The 16,025-nt window shown below is 35.1% G+C and overlaps 1 protein-coding gene across 1 annotated transcript in view; it reads right to left on the bottom strand.

Annotated features, from left to right (window-relative positions):
- Window positions 1–228: 228 nt before the first annotated feature.
- The window catches only part of MSH2 (mutS homolog 2), a 67,276-nt gene continuing 51,479 nt past the window's right edge, over window positions 229–16,025 (bottom strand). Inside the window, exons 9-16 of the mRNA XM_057742806.1 lie at window positions 15,740–15,863; window positions 14,101–14,251; window positions 11,302–11,399; window positions 7,846–8,091; window positions 6,579–6,783; window positions 4,743–4,990; window positions 2,647–2,822; window positions 229–674 (exon numbers count right to left, since the gene is read on the bottom strand). Of these exons, the coding sequence (XP_057598789.1) occupies window positions 504–674; window positions 2,647–2,822; window positions 4,743–4,990; window positions 6,579–6,783; window positions 7,846–8,091; window positions 11,302–11,399; window positions 14,101–14,251; window positions 15,740–15,863 (1,419 nt within the window). The 3' untranslated portion in view covers window positions 229–503. The remainder of the gene's footprint in view (window positions 675–2,646; window positions 2,823–4,742; window positions 4,991–6,578; window positions 6,784–7,845; window positions 8,092–11,301; window positions 11,400–14,100; window positions 14,252–15,739; window positions 15,864–16,025) is intronic.

The raw sequence follows: 16,025 nt of genomic DNA on the forward strand, positions 1-16,025 counted from the left end.
AGGACTCTGGATTTTTAATAAGTTCCTTGGTTAATACATATGCAGCCAACCTGGCTCCTGCCAACAGACGGACACTCTGGGGAATTGCTGGAAATGAATTCCATGGTTCTTTCTAGCTTTAAGATCCCTCACTTTTTTACAAAGTCTCTGGGCTACCTGTTTCTCCCATACCATTCGGGAGTATGTGTAAAAGTCTTATCATAAAGAAATACAACACATATCAAATTCTAAAAACTACACGATTTTATTTATAAAATTCAACATATTGCCTACTATCGCCCATGTCCATTTAAGTCTTCCTCAGTTACAGCTCCCATTTTTCAAAATAAAGGTCTTTGAAAATATACTCAGGTAGAGTGAAGTATACTAAATATTTTATTAATTTGATATCCCATGGACATCAATTGCCAACACTATGGAAGAAAGGTTAATATAAAACAGTAGAAAAGCATTACAGACAATAGCTTATCAATATTATCTTCATTCCATTTAGTGGAATTTACTCACGTGGTTACCTTTATTCGTGAAATTATTTCATTTACAAAACTATTATTCTTTGCTATCACCTCAGCTTTCAGCTGTTTTAACTTTATTATGATGTTTTCTTTTGACATTTCAGTAAAGGGCACTTGCTTCACCTTGGATAGAAACTCTTGAATAATTTTTTCACCTTGCTGAAAAAAATGTGAACATTCCATTAGTTTTCAAAACAACTTTTCTAAAAATAGTAAATAGTAACAAATTGTCCCACTATGAAGTTGCTGTATAACAAAGGATGGATGATGCCTTAGAGGACTGGGACGGGAGGGTGGGGGGGAGTCAAGGGAGGGAGGGAATACAGGGATATGTGTATAAAAACAGATGATTGAACTTGGTGTACCCCCCCCAAAAAAAAATCCAAATTGTCCCACTATAATTTCAATCTAAACACGCCACCCAATATTTAAACATTCTTCAAATTTTAAGTGTGCACCATCTAGAATTTATAGCAAAGCTCTTAGCTGACTGTATTTCTTCACAGCAAGTCATTAAAAGGATATTTATAAATATATTTCAGCTGCTAATGACAAAGAAATTGGATATTTTAGGAGTTCCCAAATCCCTCAGCTTTCATAATTTTAAATATAACTTAACCTTCTGGGGAAAAAAGAACTCAAAGTTTACAAATACTGTAAGGTATAAACAGTCACTGAAAATTGAATACTCATACACAGACACGGGATGTTTCTTCTTTGTTTATTTTACTGCCCAGTTATTGCCATTCTAAAGAACATGGTTATTACGTGCTATGTGACCCATGGGCTAATTCCTTAACATGTATTCCTCATTCATAAAATGGGGACAATAATATTACCAACCACAAAGGGCTGTTGTGAGAATTAAAGAGTTAGTATGTGTAGAAGTGCTAAGAACGGTGCCTGGCAAAGGATATAATGTTTATTACTGTATATGAAGCTGAACTAAAAAAGTTTGCTTTTCATTAGGGAGCCAGTTGGTAATATGTACCTTAAAGGTGAAAGGTGGATAATCCAAATGATAAGGTAAAGAAGAAATACACCTCTATAAATAACAACTGCCTTTTTTTCCCCCAAAAATAAAATCTAGATTGAGTAACATCGATAATTGTTATATGTCTTCCTTAGCTTAAAAATTTTTTTAAATTCATTGTAATTAACATTATCAAAAGTATATGACTTCTGTTCTAATTGAGAACCAATTACATAAAGAAGCCTACTTAATCCTGGATCATGGATAGCTGTGGGGCTGATACCAAGACCATTCCATATCCAGGATGGCAACCTTCTCTACTTAAAACTATTAACAAGTTATAATACATTTCTCCTGCTTGCATAGGTACAACAGATAAAACCTTACCTTTTAAGCTCAAAAACCACACACATCCTCTATTATTTTAACATCATCTATCCTTCAAGTAAGAACAACAAAAAAATTCACTGGGTAAAAGCTAACAGTGTGACAAGCTGTCAAAATGCATAATCACAGTAAATGCCACCAGGACCTAGATGTGAATTAAGATTCTCTTATTTTCATTATTACAGAAAACTAATAATCTTTTAATTTTTAAAAAATCCACTGGGCATATGCTTCTACCTTTCTACGTGAACATCTAAATTTCACCTAGCACTCAGAAGGCCTAACTTAAGATCCACTGCTCCCTCAAGAACTGAAACATCCTGCCCACAGAGAGTTTTCCTGAGTAAATATCTGTCATATTCTCTATGACATGCTCACTATTACTACCTCTCCAACTAGTTTGCAAACAACTGGAGGGCAGGAACTGTGTTCACTTCTTTATCATCTTAACTAAGCACTGAGTAAATATGTAATTTAACTGAACTTGATCTATTTGCATATAAGTAATCAAAGATGTGCATGCACCTCTATAAGTCCTTTGAATTATGTATTTTAAACCTACACTAATATTCCTACCCTCTTACTTTTCAAATCTGGTACTTGAAATGCTATCTTTCGATTGTGCAGATGTGTGTAGTGGTGAAACCAAAATGATATAGATGGATTCTTTACCATGCAAAGAAATGTAAGTGGAAACCAATAATGAATGATCAATAAATAAACATCAGAATCATATAGGAAAAAAATAACTACAAAAATAATTTGACAAACCTCTTTTTCCAGATAGCACCTCTTTGTTGCTGGTTCCATTTCATTATATTCCTGTGATTTCCCAATATTCTGAAACTCCTCTAGCTCCAGGGCTTTTTGTTTAGCACACTCTATTACATGCCTGGGGAAATTAGCAAGCTCGGCAACATGAATCCCAAAACTTTGATCACAGACACCTATAAGAAATTTGGGAGGTGTGAGGGGCAGGGTAGGAAGAGATAGCAATTTATGTAAATGGAACTTTCTCACTTCGTCATTAGGAAACAATTTTGTGTTATTTCAAATACATTAGCCAAATGTTTCAGAGTAACTTAGATAAAGGAATTTTAATTAAGCTTCCAACAAAAAGTGATTATGACTTGGCACACACTGTTATATTTTATCCTTGACAAATGTAGTAGGAAAAATAAAAACAGCAGAGAAAAGGCTTGACAGATAATCCTCAAAAGCCTAGACAAATATCTGAATCTGACGAAAAAAGAATCAATACAATATCTCTGAGGTTCTCTCATTTCATAAGGGAGGAACTAAAGTACTATGAAAAAAAAGATAAATGTAAAGGGTAAGTAATTAGGAAGAGTATTTAATTCAAAATATATTTCAAATGACAATGAAATTTTTGACCCAAATCTAGTCTAGTAAATTTACAGACTAGGTAGTTATCTTCATCCCCATTTGCACAAAATAAACTGACTTAAGACATTCCTTCCAAATGTATAATACCAAGGATGCTCACAATGCTATCATGGAAATATAAATTTTCTTTTAGCCTAGTTATATATCCCATGCATTCTGGAGCTGGATATTTTGCACAACTTAGAGAAACAAAAATAAAATAGAAGCAAGTGTTTGATAAAGATTCACAGTGAAGAGGAACCTGTTCCTATCTTTTCCAAACTTCATCTGGTCTTTTTTTAATATTTTGAACCCACTTTTTAAAAGCAAAACCTCAACTTTATGCTAAATGCCAGGTCCAACCAAGAGTACCTATATTCTCTATCAACAACAACAGTACAAACAGTAACTCCAAAGGATTCCTAAGAAGCATAAGCAACAAAGAATAAAAAATAATATCTCCGACTTCCTAGGTGGCCCAGTGGTTAAGAATCTGCCTACCAATGCAGGGGACATGGGTTCGATTCCCGCCCCAGGAAGATACCACATGCCAGGGAGCAACTAAGCCCGTGTGCCACAAATGCTGAGCCTGTGCTCTAGAGCCCGTGAGCCACAAATATTGAGCCCATGTGCCGCAACTACTGAAGCCCATGTGCCTAGAGCTTGTGCTCCGCAACAAGAGAAACCACAATGAGGAGCCCGTGTACCACAATGAAGAGCAGCCCCCGCTGACCGCAACTAGAGAAAGCCCATGTGCAGCAATGAAGACCCAACACAGACAAAAAATTAATTAATTAATTAAAAAAATATATATATCTGATTTATGTGCAACCAACAGATGCAGAAAAATGCATTCACGGAAAATCAGGACACCATCTGAAAAAGCAATTCTGATGATTGGTAAAATGTTAAAGCAATAAAAACTTTACAGTATGTTAATCTCATCAACGCAGTCATCTGATTAGCCGCCAGACCCACTAATGACAAACTTTCCAGAAAGGATGAAATGCCAACAAATAAGTGATTCCTCACCTGATAACTACTAACAATTTCAACATTTCTGGAAACCCTAGCTTTAAATGAGCCTGTTTATATAACACACTCTTAAAAATATAATCAGATAATTACAACCGTTTATTAAACAGTAACGGCTAGAGCCTCAGAACTTCAAAGCTTATTGTTACTCTCAAGCAGCTAATTTGACAAGAAAACATGCTGCCATGGGAGGTAGTACAAAATCCCTGTGAAAATGTTCAAAAGTATACATCATTCTTTCTGTGACTGTTTTAAAATGAGCGGTTCTACTATGAGACATAGAAATATAGATAACGTACCATGTCCCTGTCCCCAGACTGTAAATTAAGAGGTAAATGTGTTCAGTAAAAACACCAATAATTCATCCTAATGTAGAATAAGGCAATGACTAATGATTCCAAGGGTAGGAATACCGAATTTACAATACACCAGTGGGATGCACTCACCTTTTTTCACCTGATAAAGCATAGTTAAGGTCTCTTCAGTAGTTAGTGCTGTGACATGTAGATTATTAACAGTTGGTATCTGATTGGCCAAGGCAGTAAGTTCATGAAAATGGGTTGCAAACATGCAAAAAGCACCGATCTTTGCTGCAATGTATTCTGATATAGCCCACGCTAACCCAAATCCATCATAGGTAGAGGTTCCTCTTCCCAATTCATCTATGATTATTAAAGAATCTTTGGTTGCAGACCTGAAACACATAATTACATGAAAATTTCCTATGACATAGTATGTGGTAATGCAAAAAACAAAATTAAGGCAATACAATGGGAAAGATGCACCACAAACGCTAACAGACTAATTATCTTAGTACATACAAAAATTCAATAAGGTCTGTGAAAAGCACTAAAACTTCAGCAGGAAAATGGTCATGGACATGAACAACTGACATAAGAGGAAACAAATGGTGAATAAGTATTTTTTAAATTACCAATCTCACTAGCTGTAATCTAAGAATTTCCAAATAAAGCAACTATCATTCATTTCTTGACAATCAAATCAGTCAAGATTTAAAAAAATACCACAAGAAGATGGGACAAGGGTTTGGGGATACAAACACTCACATACACGGCCGATGGTCACGTGACTCTGTGTGCCTGCCACAGCCCCACCAACACCAAATGTTAGCATTTTCTCTTCTTTTTAATCACATGAACAGAGGGGAACATTTTTTTTTTAATTAGAGCATTTGACCGTTCTTCATGTGCTTATTGGTCATTTCTTCCTTTCTCCATGAAATGCCACTGACACCTTTTGCTTATTTCTTTAATCTTTTAAGTTATGAATATTAACTTATTGGGCTTCCCTGGTGGCGCAGTGGTTAAGAATCCACCTGCTAACGCAGGGGGATCCCTGGTCCCGGAAGATCCCACATGTCACAGAGCAACTAAGCCCGTGAGCCACAACTACTAAGCCTGTGCTCTAGTGCCTGTGAGCCACAACTTTTGAGCCCACACACCACAACTACTGAAGCCCGCGTGCCTAGAGCCCATGCTCCACAACAAGAGAAGCCACAGCAATGAGAAACCTGTGCACCGCAACGAAGAGTAGCCCCTGATCACTGCAATTACAGAAGGTCCGTGGGCAGCAATGAAGACACAATGCAGCCAAATAAATAAAAAATAATAAATTAAAATTATATATTAAAAAATTAACTTATTGACTAATTACTATACTAAACATCTGTATTGCTTTTATAATTCTGCAAAAACAATAATCCAAGTATAATTTACTAGGGATCTATTATATACAAAGTACTTTAGAAGATTCCAAGAAACAGAAGGCATAGCCTCCCTGTCTTTAAAGAAGCTCCTAAAAATGAAATAAAGAGATTTCATAACCTCTAAAATAAAAAGCTAATAAGTTACAGGCATGTCAAAAAGTTCGAACAAACAGCCATGACCTTAGGCACATGTGACAAGGAACATCATCACAGAAGTACAATTTCTGTCATTAAGGGCCTGTAAAGATCAGAAAGAACTTGGGTAAACAGCAGGGAAGGACATTCCGGGTAGTGTGAACAGCAAAAGCATGGCAGTAGAGATTCAAAAGGTGTACAACTACCAGAAACCTTAAGAAGACAATATTAAAAATCAAAGAAGCTTTCCACAACTACCGCCAATCACTCTTTTAAGATAATATAAAGTGCATAAAGCTCACAAGGAAACTATTAAACTAGATAAAAGATTACAGATGTTTTATAGATGAATCTGGAAATTTACTTCTCATGGGACAGGGACATCAGTTTCCATTTTCAGGAGACTGGAAAGTGCACCCACCTGAGAATAGAAGCAGTTTCTAACATTTCAGCCATGAACGTGGAGACTCCTTTCAATTGACTGTCACCAGCCCCTACCCGGGCCAAGATGCAGTCCACGATGGACACTTCTGCTGACTCACATGGCACAAAACACCCAATCTGGGCCATGAGAACTACCACCCCAGTCTGGCGAATATATGTTGATTTACCTCCCATATTGGGACCTATAAAACAAATTATATCAACAAGCAAGATTAACTTATTTTTGCTACTAATAAATTGAATGTTACTCTTAAATTGTACATTGCTGACTAATTACCTAGGTCATGTGATATGACATACAAGAAGCAGACCAGAGGCTGCCCAAAGGCATGAACAAAGTTCCTGCCTTACACTAGGCCCTAGAACAATGCTATTATTTTCTCTTCAGACAAACCTATGCTGTACCCTTCAAGAGGAGCCATGAAAGATTTATCTCACCTATAATTTGATTATGGTCTAGAAAGACCATATAGACAATTCCCCACAGCTCACAAAGCTGTCTGCAGGATAATTTTATGACATTCAGAAAAGCAGTACAGGCCTAATTGATTAACTAACTAAACATGATAATTCATTAATAAATGGACCTATTAGAGAATGAATCAGTACAATCAAATCCTTCAAATCAAGTAAACTCCACACTAAAACCCAAAGACATGACCCTACTTTTGGAAAATGTGAAATTTACCGATTAATGGGGTTAGCTCATATGAACAACTTGAAAATCCATTTGGGGAAATAAAATACAATCATTGAGTGTTTCCCAAACACATTTGCCCGAAGACTCCTATCACCCACACACCCTGACACTTTTCTTTTCTAGAATCTGGTTAAGATCTCTCAAAACACTTTAGTTTGAAACATGCTACATTAGTCTATACACAAGTCTACTTTTTTCAAGTTTCACATGAATATAGTATCATGTCTTTAAAAGAACTGCTACCCTAAGCTGAGGTCATTCCAGCACACAATCATGCTTGACCTTCAAGGAACTCACTATTGAAAGGTCTGACCCAAAGGTAACCTTGGAGGATGAAGAGACATTCATTTTCAAATGCACTGAACCCCTGGAACAGAAGTTTCATTCTGTTCACATATATTCATTCATTCATTCATATATTAACAACGTTCTTTTTCTAACATCAAGGACAAGGTTTTCTTCATCAACTTAAATATATATTTCCACTCCAACATAAAAAAGGGGAAACATTACCCCCCAAAAGCCCCGAAACTAGGTTTTTTACCAGTAATGATGTGGAACATCTGTTTATCTTTTTCAAAGTGAACATCATTAGGAATAAATGCAACTTCATCTTGAACTTCAACACAAGCATGTCTGGATGCTTTCAGTATAATTCTCCCTTGTCCTTTCTCCAAAATGACTGGCCGTACATATGGAACAGGTGCTCCATTGGACACATGAGCAAAGCTGACGACAGCATCTAGCTGTGCTAACACATCATTGAGTGTCTGCATGGGTTCTACATAGCCTATATAAAAACAGAAAACGTATACAGGAATATTGGATAAGAAAAAATACACATAAGCAGCTATAAGAATAAATTCAACCCTCCTCCATTTGGGAATTCAAAATCCATTTCCTAATTTATATAATTTTTAAAACTAACAGAGGTTTGCCATAACTAAACATGAAAGCAATACCTAAAACTCAACACAAGGTTAAAAATGTGTTGTCACATTTTCCCCTACTATGAACAGATTTCAAAAAGAGAGTAAGATGCCCTCCCTTACCAAAATCCATTAAAAAATAAAAGTGCATAGCTGCTTACATAAAGAAATGAGGTAGAGGTTGGAGAGAAAAAAAAAACTAACAAGAAAAAGCTTTCATGGAAAAGCTTTCATGATATATTGATAAGATAAAAAAAAAAGCAGGTGCAGTGATATGTGAGGCATATTTCTAAATTTTAAGAGTCTGAAGCCAGGATGGCATTCCACAATTATCCTAAGAAACCTGCAAACACCAGGTAATAAGATATAATGTGACTGTCAAGATTGTTACTTGAGGTTTTCTCCCCATACAGTTAAATTTTAGCATAAATTTAGATTCATAATTATCACTTAAAACACTTCCAACAAGATTCCACTCTGCTAAAGCAGTAAAACTAAAAGCTATTACATACATTAAACAGTCCCTGACGTATGCTAGGCAAAGCATGATTAGGCAATAAAGATGGTCAAAATTTTCAGAATAGATTCTAAAATTTTAATAGGTTGTAAGGTTTGGTGTAACAGACACACGGGTCACATGGAACTATAAAAAGCTTCAAGAGACAATCAACAGAACGCTGTTTAATTTTAGAAAAATACAACATGAGTTTAGTTAAATGGCAGGAAATCTGACTCATCTTTGATTCCCTTGTTCACCATAAAAGTGATAAAATATTTTTTGAAAATAAAAATTAACTTATGAATGGCCAAATACAAGTAATTCTGTTTCACCACTTTTAATTTTATTCCTATTTTACCTAACATATTCAACAAATGGGCAAGGGGAGCATTCACACTACCCTACCATATAGCAACAGGAATTACTTAAATATTAGTGGAGTACTTACATAATTACTTTAAATCATACAATTTCTAATATACCAACAAGAATAGGTTTATAATAAAAGAAAACCAAAAGCCTCTTAATCAAGGGTCTATATTTGGTACCTCACATCACCTGGCTCTTAACACCATCACCTTGCCTGGTTTAAGAGCAAAATAAAAAATTACAAAAATGATCTATTACATTTTTAATAAAGATAGTTTATAATGTATATATTAGACCAAGAGGAGGTTTCATTTAAATTCAAGGTGACTCCAAATACAAAACCTTCCATTTAAGTGTTAAAATCTAGTAGCTTTAACCTACTAGGTGTTTAATGAATATTAGTTAATATTATTTTGGGAGAAGACTCCCAGTCTGAATATATGCAATGTTTTTTAGGGTCCTCATAAATGCAATCTAGGCTAGGAACATAATTCAACAAGAAGATTACCATGCTACAGCAACCTGATACCACCAAACAAAAATGTAATCTTTATAAATCTCGTTCATCTCAACACAAATATATAAAGTATATTAAAATCCTTTAAAAGTTTTATGTTTCTTTCTGATTTACTATAAAAATTCATAATAGTAAAACAATTACAGAATTATACATTCTTAGACTTTTTAAATGACTTATTACCCCTAAATAATTCAGCACATACATCCTGAGAACAAGGACACCCTCCTACTTAATCACAATACACACCCAAGAAATGTGACACCAGTACCCTATTATCTCATATTAAACTTTGCCAGTGTGTGCCGATAGTGTCCTTTATAGCTACTCCTCAATTCCAATCCCTAGTACTGGATCCAATCAAGGATTATCCTCTGCCTTTGAGTATTCTGCAGGCCTTAAAAAGTATGTCCCACAATCTAAATTTATCCAAGTTTTTTCCTTCTTGTTACTATTTAGGTTAAACATTTTTATCGAGAATACTACAGGAATACCTCAGAGATACTGCAGGTTCAGTTCCAGACCACCACAATAAAGGGAATAGCACAACAAAGAAGCCACACAAATGTTCTGGTTTCACAATGCACATAAGAGTTCTGTTTACACTATGCTGTAGTCTACTGAGTATGCAATAACATTATGTCTTAAAAAATGTATATACCTTAAATTAAAAAATACTTTATTGCTAAAAAATGCTAACCATCATTTAACAAGGCAAGACTGCCACAAATCTTCAATTTGTAAAACAAAACACAATACCTGCAAGTGTAATAAAATGAGGTATGCCTGTATATAGGTAATAGTGTGTCTTTTCCTCTGCATCTCATCAGGAAGCATATATATAATGTCTTTGTCCCATTATTGGTGATGCCAACTTTGATCACTTGGCTAATGTAGTTCTGTGGTGAGTTTTTGAAAGGCACAATAAAGGTTGCAGTCAATACAAACATGACGATAGGCAAAGCCTTCCAGTTGAACACATCACCACCTACCCTGTGCTATACATTCATTCCATGCTAAGGGCAATACCATAGAGCCAAGTCATGCCGTACCTTTAATTATAAGACAGTCATCATGGGACCCCCCTGGTGGTCCAGTGGTTAGGACTCAGCACTTTCACTGCCGTGGCCTGGGTTCAATCCCTGGTCAGGGAACTAAGATTCCACAAGCTGTGCAGTGTAGCCAAAAAAACCCCAAAAAACAATCATCTCTAACAGTGCCTTCTAGAATAGACTCTGAAAATCTATAAAATGGCACATAGAATCCAAAAAGGGTTGCCTCCTGTGTAATTTCTATTTGGTTTTCAGTGGTATTTATCTCCATAAACCTAGAGCACGAGCCTACAGATACAAGCTATTCGTGCCTTGTGGCCCTTGGTGTTTTTCCTTGTTACAACTACAACACGTTCTGTGCTTTTCTGTTTGCCTTTGTTTGTCAGAATATTCCCATTTCTTAGCCTGCACTAGTTCATCTTTCTAGATACAAGACTAATATCTGGTTAATTTTCCTACCACAATATAGCATGCATTACTTCATAGGGAGTTTAATAAACAGTCACAGTGTGTAAAAGCTTAAAAAAAAAAAAACCAAACAAAACCCACTCTTCAAACAAAACAATATTTTTTTCTACTACCAAAAACCAGGTCGTATTCACAACATTTAATGTATTAGTTCTATTAAATTTACCTGAAGAAATATTGACAATTTCTTTAACAATGGCATCCTGGGCTTCCTCATATTCAGTTTTATTTTTGGTATACTCCTCATTGAGAGAAGTCAATTTACTGCAAATCAAAATAATGGTATTATTACAAATATTAAAACATCTACTGGAGGTAATGTGTGCTATATAAAATATATCCAGAGTATTATCCTATAAGGCAACAAAACAATAATTAAAATGGAAATATCAGTAGAAAAGGGGCAACTCGTCGGGGAGGGATGTGACTGGAATTCAGCAATATTAACATTTATGCTGCTTGGAATGGCCCATTGGCACAATTCCTGCTATAACAATTATTCCTTTGAATAAAATTCTGAACTGTGACCTTTTCTAAAACATTTAAATGGAATAAGTCCTCATGCCTATTTAGGACAGAGGTCATCTTCCCTCTCAAAATACACACACAAGCAGCACTATTTACAACAGCCAAGATATGGAAACAACTCAAGGGCCCATCAACAGATGAATAGATAAAGAAGATGTGGGTGGTGTGTGGGTGTATTAGCCACAAAAAAGAATGAAATTCTGCCATTTGCAGCAATGTGGATGGATCTAGAGAATATTATGCTTAGTGAAATGTCAGACAGAAAAAGACAAATACTGTATGATCTCACTTATATGTAGAACCTAAAAAATAACAAATGAATATATACAGCAAAACAGAAACAGACTCACGGATACAGAAAATAAACTAGTGGCTACCAGTGGGAGAGGGGGAAATAGGGGGTAGAGGATTAAGAGATAGAAACTGCTATGTGTAGAATAGATAAAGCAACACAGATATATTGTACAGCACAGTGAATGATAGCCATTATCTCATAACAACTTTTAATGGAGTATAAACTATAAAAATATTGAATCACTATGTTGTACTACTGAAACTAATATATTGTAAATCAACTATACTTTGATTAAAATATAAATAAATGACACACACACACCCCACACACAGTTTCTCTCATTACTGTAGGAAGCTGTCTTTTGATGCTGAAAGTTGTTAAAGTAAGGAAAATGTTATGAAAACAATCTTACTGAGCAATTTAAAGAGTAAATGAAAATTACAGGTTGAATAAAAAATGCTGAAAATGAGAACAGAGAAGATATATTCACTGGTATCAAAAGAAGGGAATGAGGTTAAAAACAGAAAGATAAGACGAGGGGGTCACAGAGGATACAAGAAAGAGGGGGAAGTACTGATCAGGAGGAGGGTATTAGTCAATCAAGGCAAAAACTGTGAACATGACGGAATCAGCCAATGCCATAATATGCATATACAGCTCAAGAACCGTACACTGGCACAAAAAGACTACTATGAAACAGGCAAATGGAAAGAATTAAAGGAAGAAAAGAAAGAAGCAAAGGCATTATAAAAGTAAGACTGCTGTGTGAAGGGAAGAGCTGCCAGAGAGAAAAGAAGAGGTGGGCAGGATCAGATTGTATAGGTTACAGTAGATTTAAAAATTTTCTGGATGACAGACATCAGAGGTTTTTAAGGACAATTACATGATCACAGAGTCAGATCCACAGCAAGCATTCAATTTGTTGACAAAAATCAATGAATGAATGAACAAATGAATTTTTCACAACTTTTGGAACCACTGTGGTCAGTCAGTTCAACCTCTTGTATATATATTTCAGCTTAGATAAGACAGAACTTTTGGGGTGTTATAATCATCTTCGAATCACCCACTGGTTAGTTATAACATATATAAATTTCTTGAATCAGGGATATAGTGTGATCAAGAAACAGCAACTAATAAATTTGGCAACAGAACATCTAGGTTTGAGTATCTATTGTTACTAGTTGTCCAATCCAAGGGAACTGGAGTTTCAGTTTCTCCATCTAAAAAGTGAGAGACTATAACCTGTCCTATTTATCTCAGAGAGTTGTTATGAGAAACAAACTAAACAGACTGACTGTTTTCATTATTAGGTTGTCTGAACACCTAGAATAACGTCTGCATAAAACAGACACTCAAAACACTAAATAAATGGATAAAAGAGGATTATAATATATACAAAAGCTAGCTGTAAATACTAGCAATATTCAGGAGGGGTGGGAATAAGGCTGACCATAAGTTCTAAAACAATACAGAAGAGAAAGGATAAATGCCCTCACTCTCCCAGTCACAGAAGATTTATTTTTAAATAATTCTTTTTCCACCTATGCATAATTTGCCTCAGGAACCTCCTAACAACAAGAGAAAAAGCAGAAAAAATTGGTAAGATTTTTTTCCAACATGGATCACGATTTTTTTTTTAAAAAAAGCTATAGTCTAATGAATAGCCTCATTAAGGCTGGTAGACATCTCCCTAAATTAAATGATACATCCAGTTGATATACTAGAAGAATTTAATTGATGAAGGATAACAGTTTTCCTTAGAAAAAATAAACACATGAAAATAACTAACAGAGATATGAAGGGGAACTAACTCTAACAGATATGGAAACAAAATAAACGTAATACAATCTATTTCACATTGATAAAAGGAAAGTAAGAGAGATACGTGAAAGAATAATCTTAAAAATAGACCCAAAAGTGCCATTTCAGTCAACAAGGAAAAGATGAATTATTTAACAAGTGGTATTGTGATACCTGACCAACCTCTTGCAAGGAAAAAAAAAGCATCAATCTTATCTTATGCCTTATATCAATTAACAATAAATAAAGTAAAACTTCCTTATCACAGAACACTCACATTTCGTCAGAGAATAGTTTCATGGGACTGGTAAAGACTTAATTTAACATAGACTTACAAACCTGTTGGTAAATTTAACACCATTCTTCTGGATATCTACTGTACTGAAATTTTTATTATTACGAAGGACTTTTTCTTCCTTGCACGTCACGCGAAAATAATATCCAAATTGTGCGCTGGAATCCAGTTTAATCTGTTTGCCAGGATCCAAGCCTTCGTGATCAGGAAAAAAAGAAAAAATATTTCATAGATATCTCCAGCCATTATCAATCTAAGTGTTTAAAATACTCAAATCTAAATAGTGAAAAATTTACTTTTATTTTGTGACAGCAACTGGAAATTATTAATATTATCCAACTGGGAAAGATGCACATCCTACTTCACTTACTTCACTCAAAGAACTACATGAAAATACTTAAATCCCCTTATTAATGTCAGCTTCCGATGTGGATGCCTTTCTGAGTAAAATCACCCAAGGCTACAGAGCAGCAGCAGTGGGTAGCACACACTGTTGCAGATGCTGTGGGCATGAGGGTGGATAAGATAAGGCCGTTGCCCTTCAGGGGTTCTGCTGAGGGTTCTTTAGTTAACCAAAGCATTTCTCTGGAACTAATATAAAGTACAATTAAAGAAAACAAATACACTTTCCAAAAAAGGAGATTCTGACAGCGAAACTCTAGAAAAACTAGGACATATACTTTGTGTTAAGTATAGGAAGATTTACAAAACAAGCAATGATCAATCAGCTAGACTTCATGCACCTAAGATTTTTGAGTTTTTATGTTTGTCCTCTCCTCATAGTCTCATTCATCAACGTGATCTTTAGACCCCAAACCAGAAGAGAGACAGTATCTACAAACTTACTTGCTAAAGCATGACTATAGAATATTAGAAGCAGCAAACAACTAAAGACAGACCTCACTTGACCAGGGAGGAAAGTGACACAGAATATGGAGAGATCTATGAAATGAGGAGAGTAAATTTCAATATCCTTCAAGGCAAAGATTCTTACATCTAGGATCTAGTTCATCTATGGACCCCCCTTGGAAATTATCTGTAAAAATTTTTGGATATGTTGGTATGGGTATATAACAATACAAGAGTATTACTGCTCTGAGGGGTCTTCTAATACGCTAAGATTCATTTGTTCAACATACATTTGAGAGATGCTCCGAACAAAGAGGTTTATAAACTCAGAACAAAACAGTGTAGACTAATTAGGGAATTTATAATCTAGGGAATTTAAATCTAATAATTTTTTAAGTTAATATTAATGAAGTGCTTGCGAACCCCAAAGTCAAATCAATGAACTATTCCTAGTAGAATTAGGCTTATAGAGGAGGTGACATTTAAAACAGGTCTTAAAAAAAGAAAAATAAATAAATAAATAAGAAAAATAGGTCTTATTTAAAAGACATGATGCAAGGGCAGGTGGGGTTATTTGTTTGGCAGGAACGTGGAGTCATCCTGGGATTAAGGAAATTAGTAAGAGAAGAATCTGAAGGGGAGGCCAGGCTCCAGATGTAAAGAACCCCATATGTAAACTTTATGCAACTATAATTTTATTCAGTAGAAAAGGGGCTGGCCCTTTAAACAAGGAAATGGCATAATCAATTGTGTCTTCTAGGAAAGCAATTCTGGCTCCAGTGTGGATACTATACAGACAAAAGAATGATTCAACCTCCAAGGACCCACTCTTACCTAGATCTCTAGCTGCACTTATTAATGTTGACTGCATCTTCTTTTCTAAGTCATCCATTATTTCTCTTAATTCACTCAAGTTAGGATCAAATGAAGGTTTTACAAGAAATTCATGGTTTTCCACCTATAAACAGAACAAAGAATATTTAAATTTTATCAATGATAGGTAAAGATGGAAGTCATGAAAGTATTTTGCTTATTTAATTGAAAATTCACTAATGTTTTGATTTAAATGATTCACTATCCATAAGCTACTCAGTCACAACTATAACAAATTTCTATTTAT

The sequence above is a fragment of the Hippopotamus amphibius genome, chromosome 7 (genome assembly GCF_030028045.1).
Source record: "Hippopotamus amphibius kiboko isolate mHipAmp2 chromosome 7, mHipAmp2.hap2, whole genome shotgun sequence".
NCBI classification, from domain to species: domain Eukaryota; kingdom Metazoa; phylum Chordata; class Mammalia; order Artiodactyla; family Hippopotamidae; genus Hippopotamus; species Hippopotamus amphibius.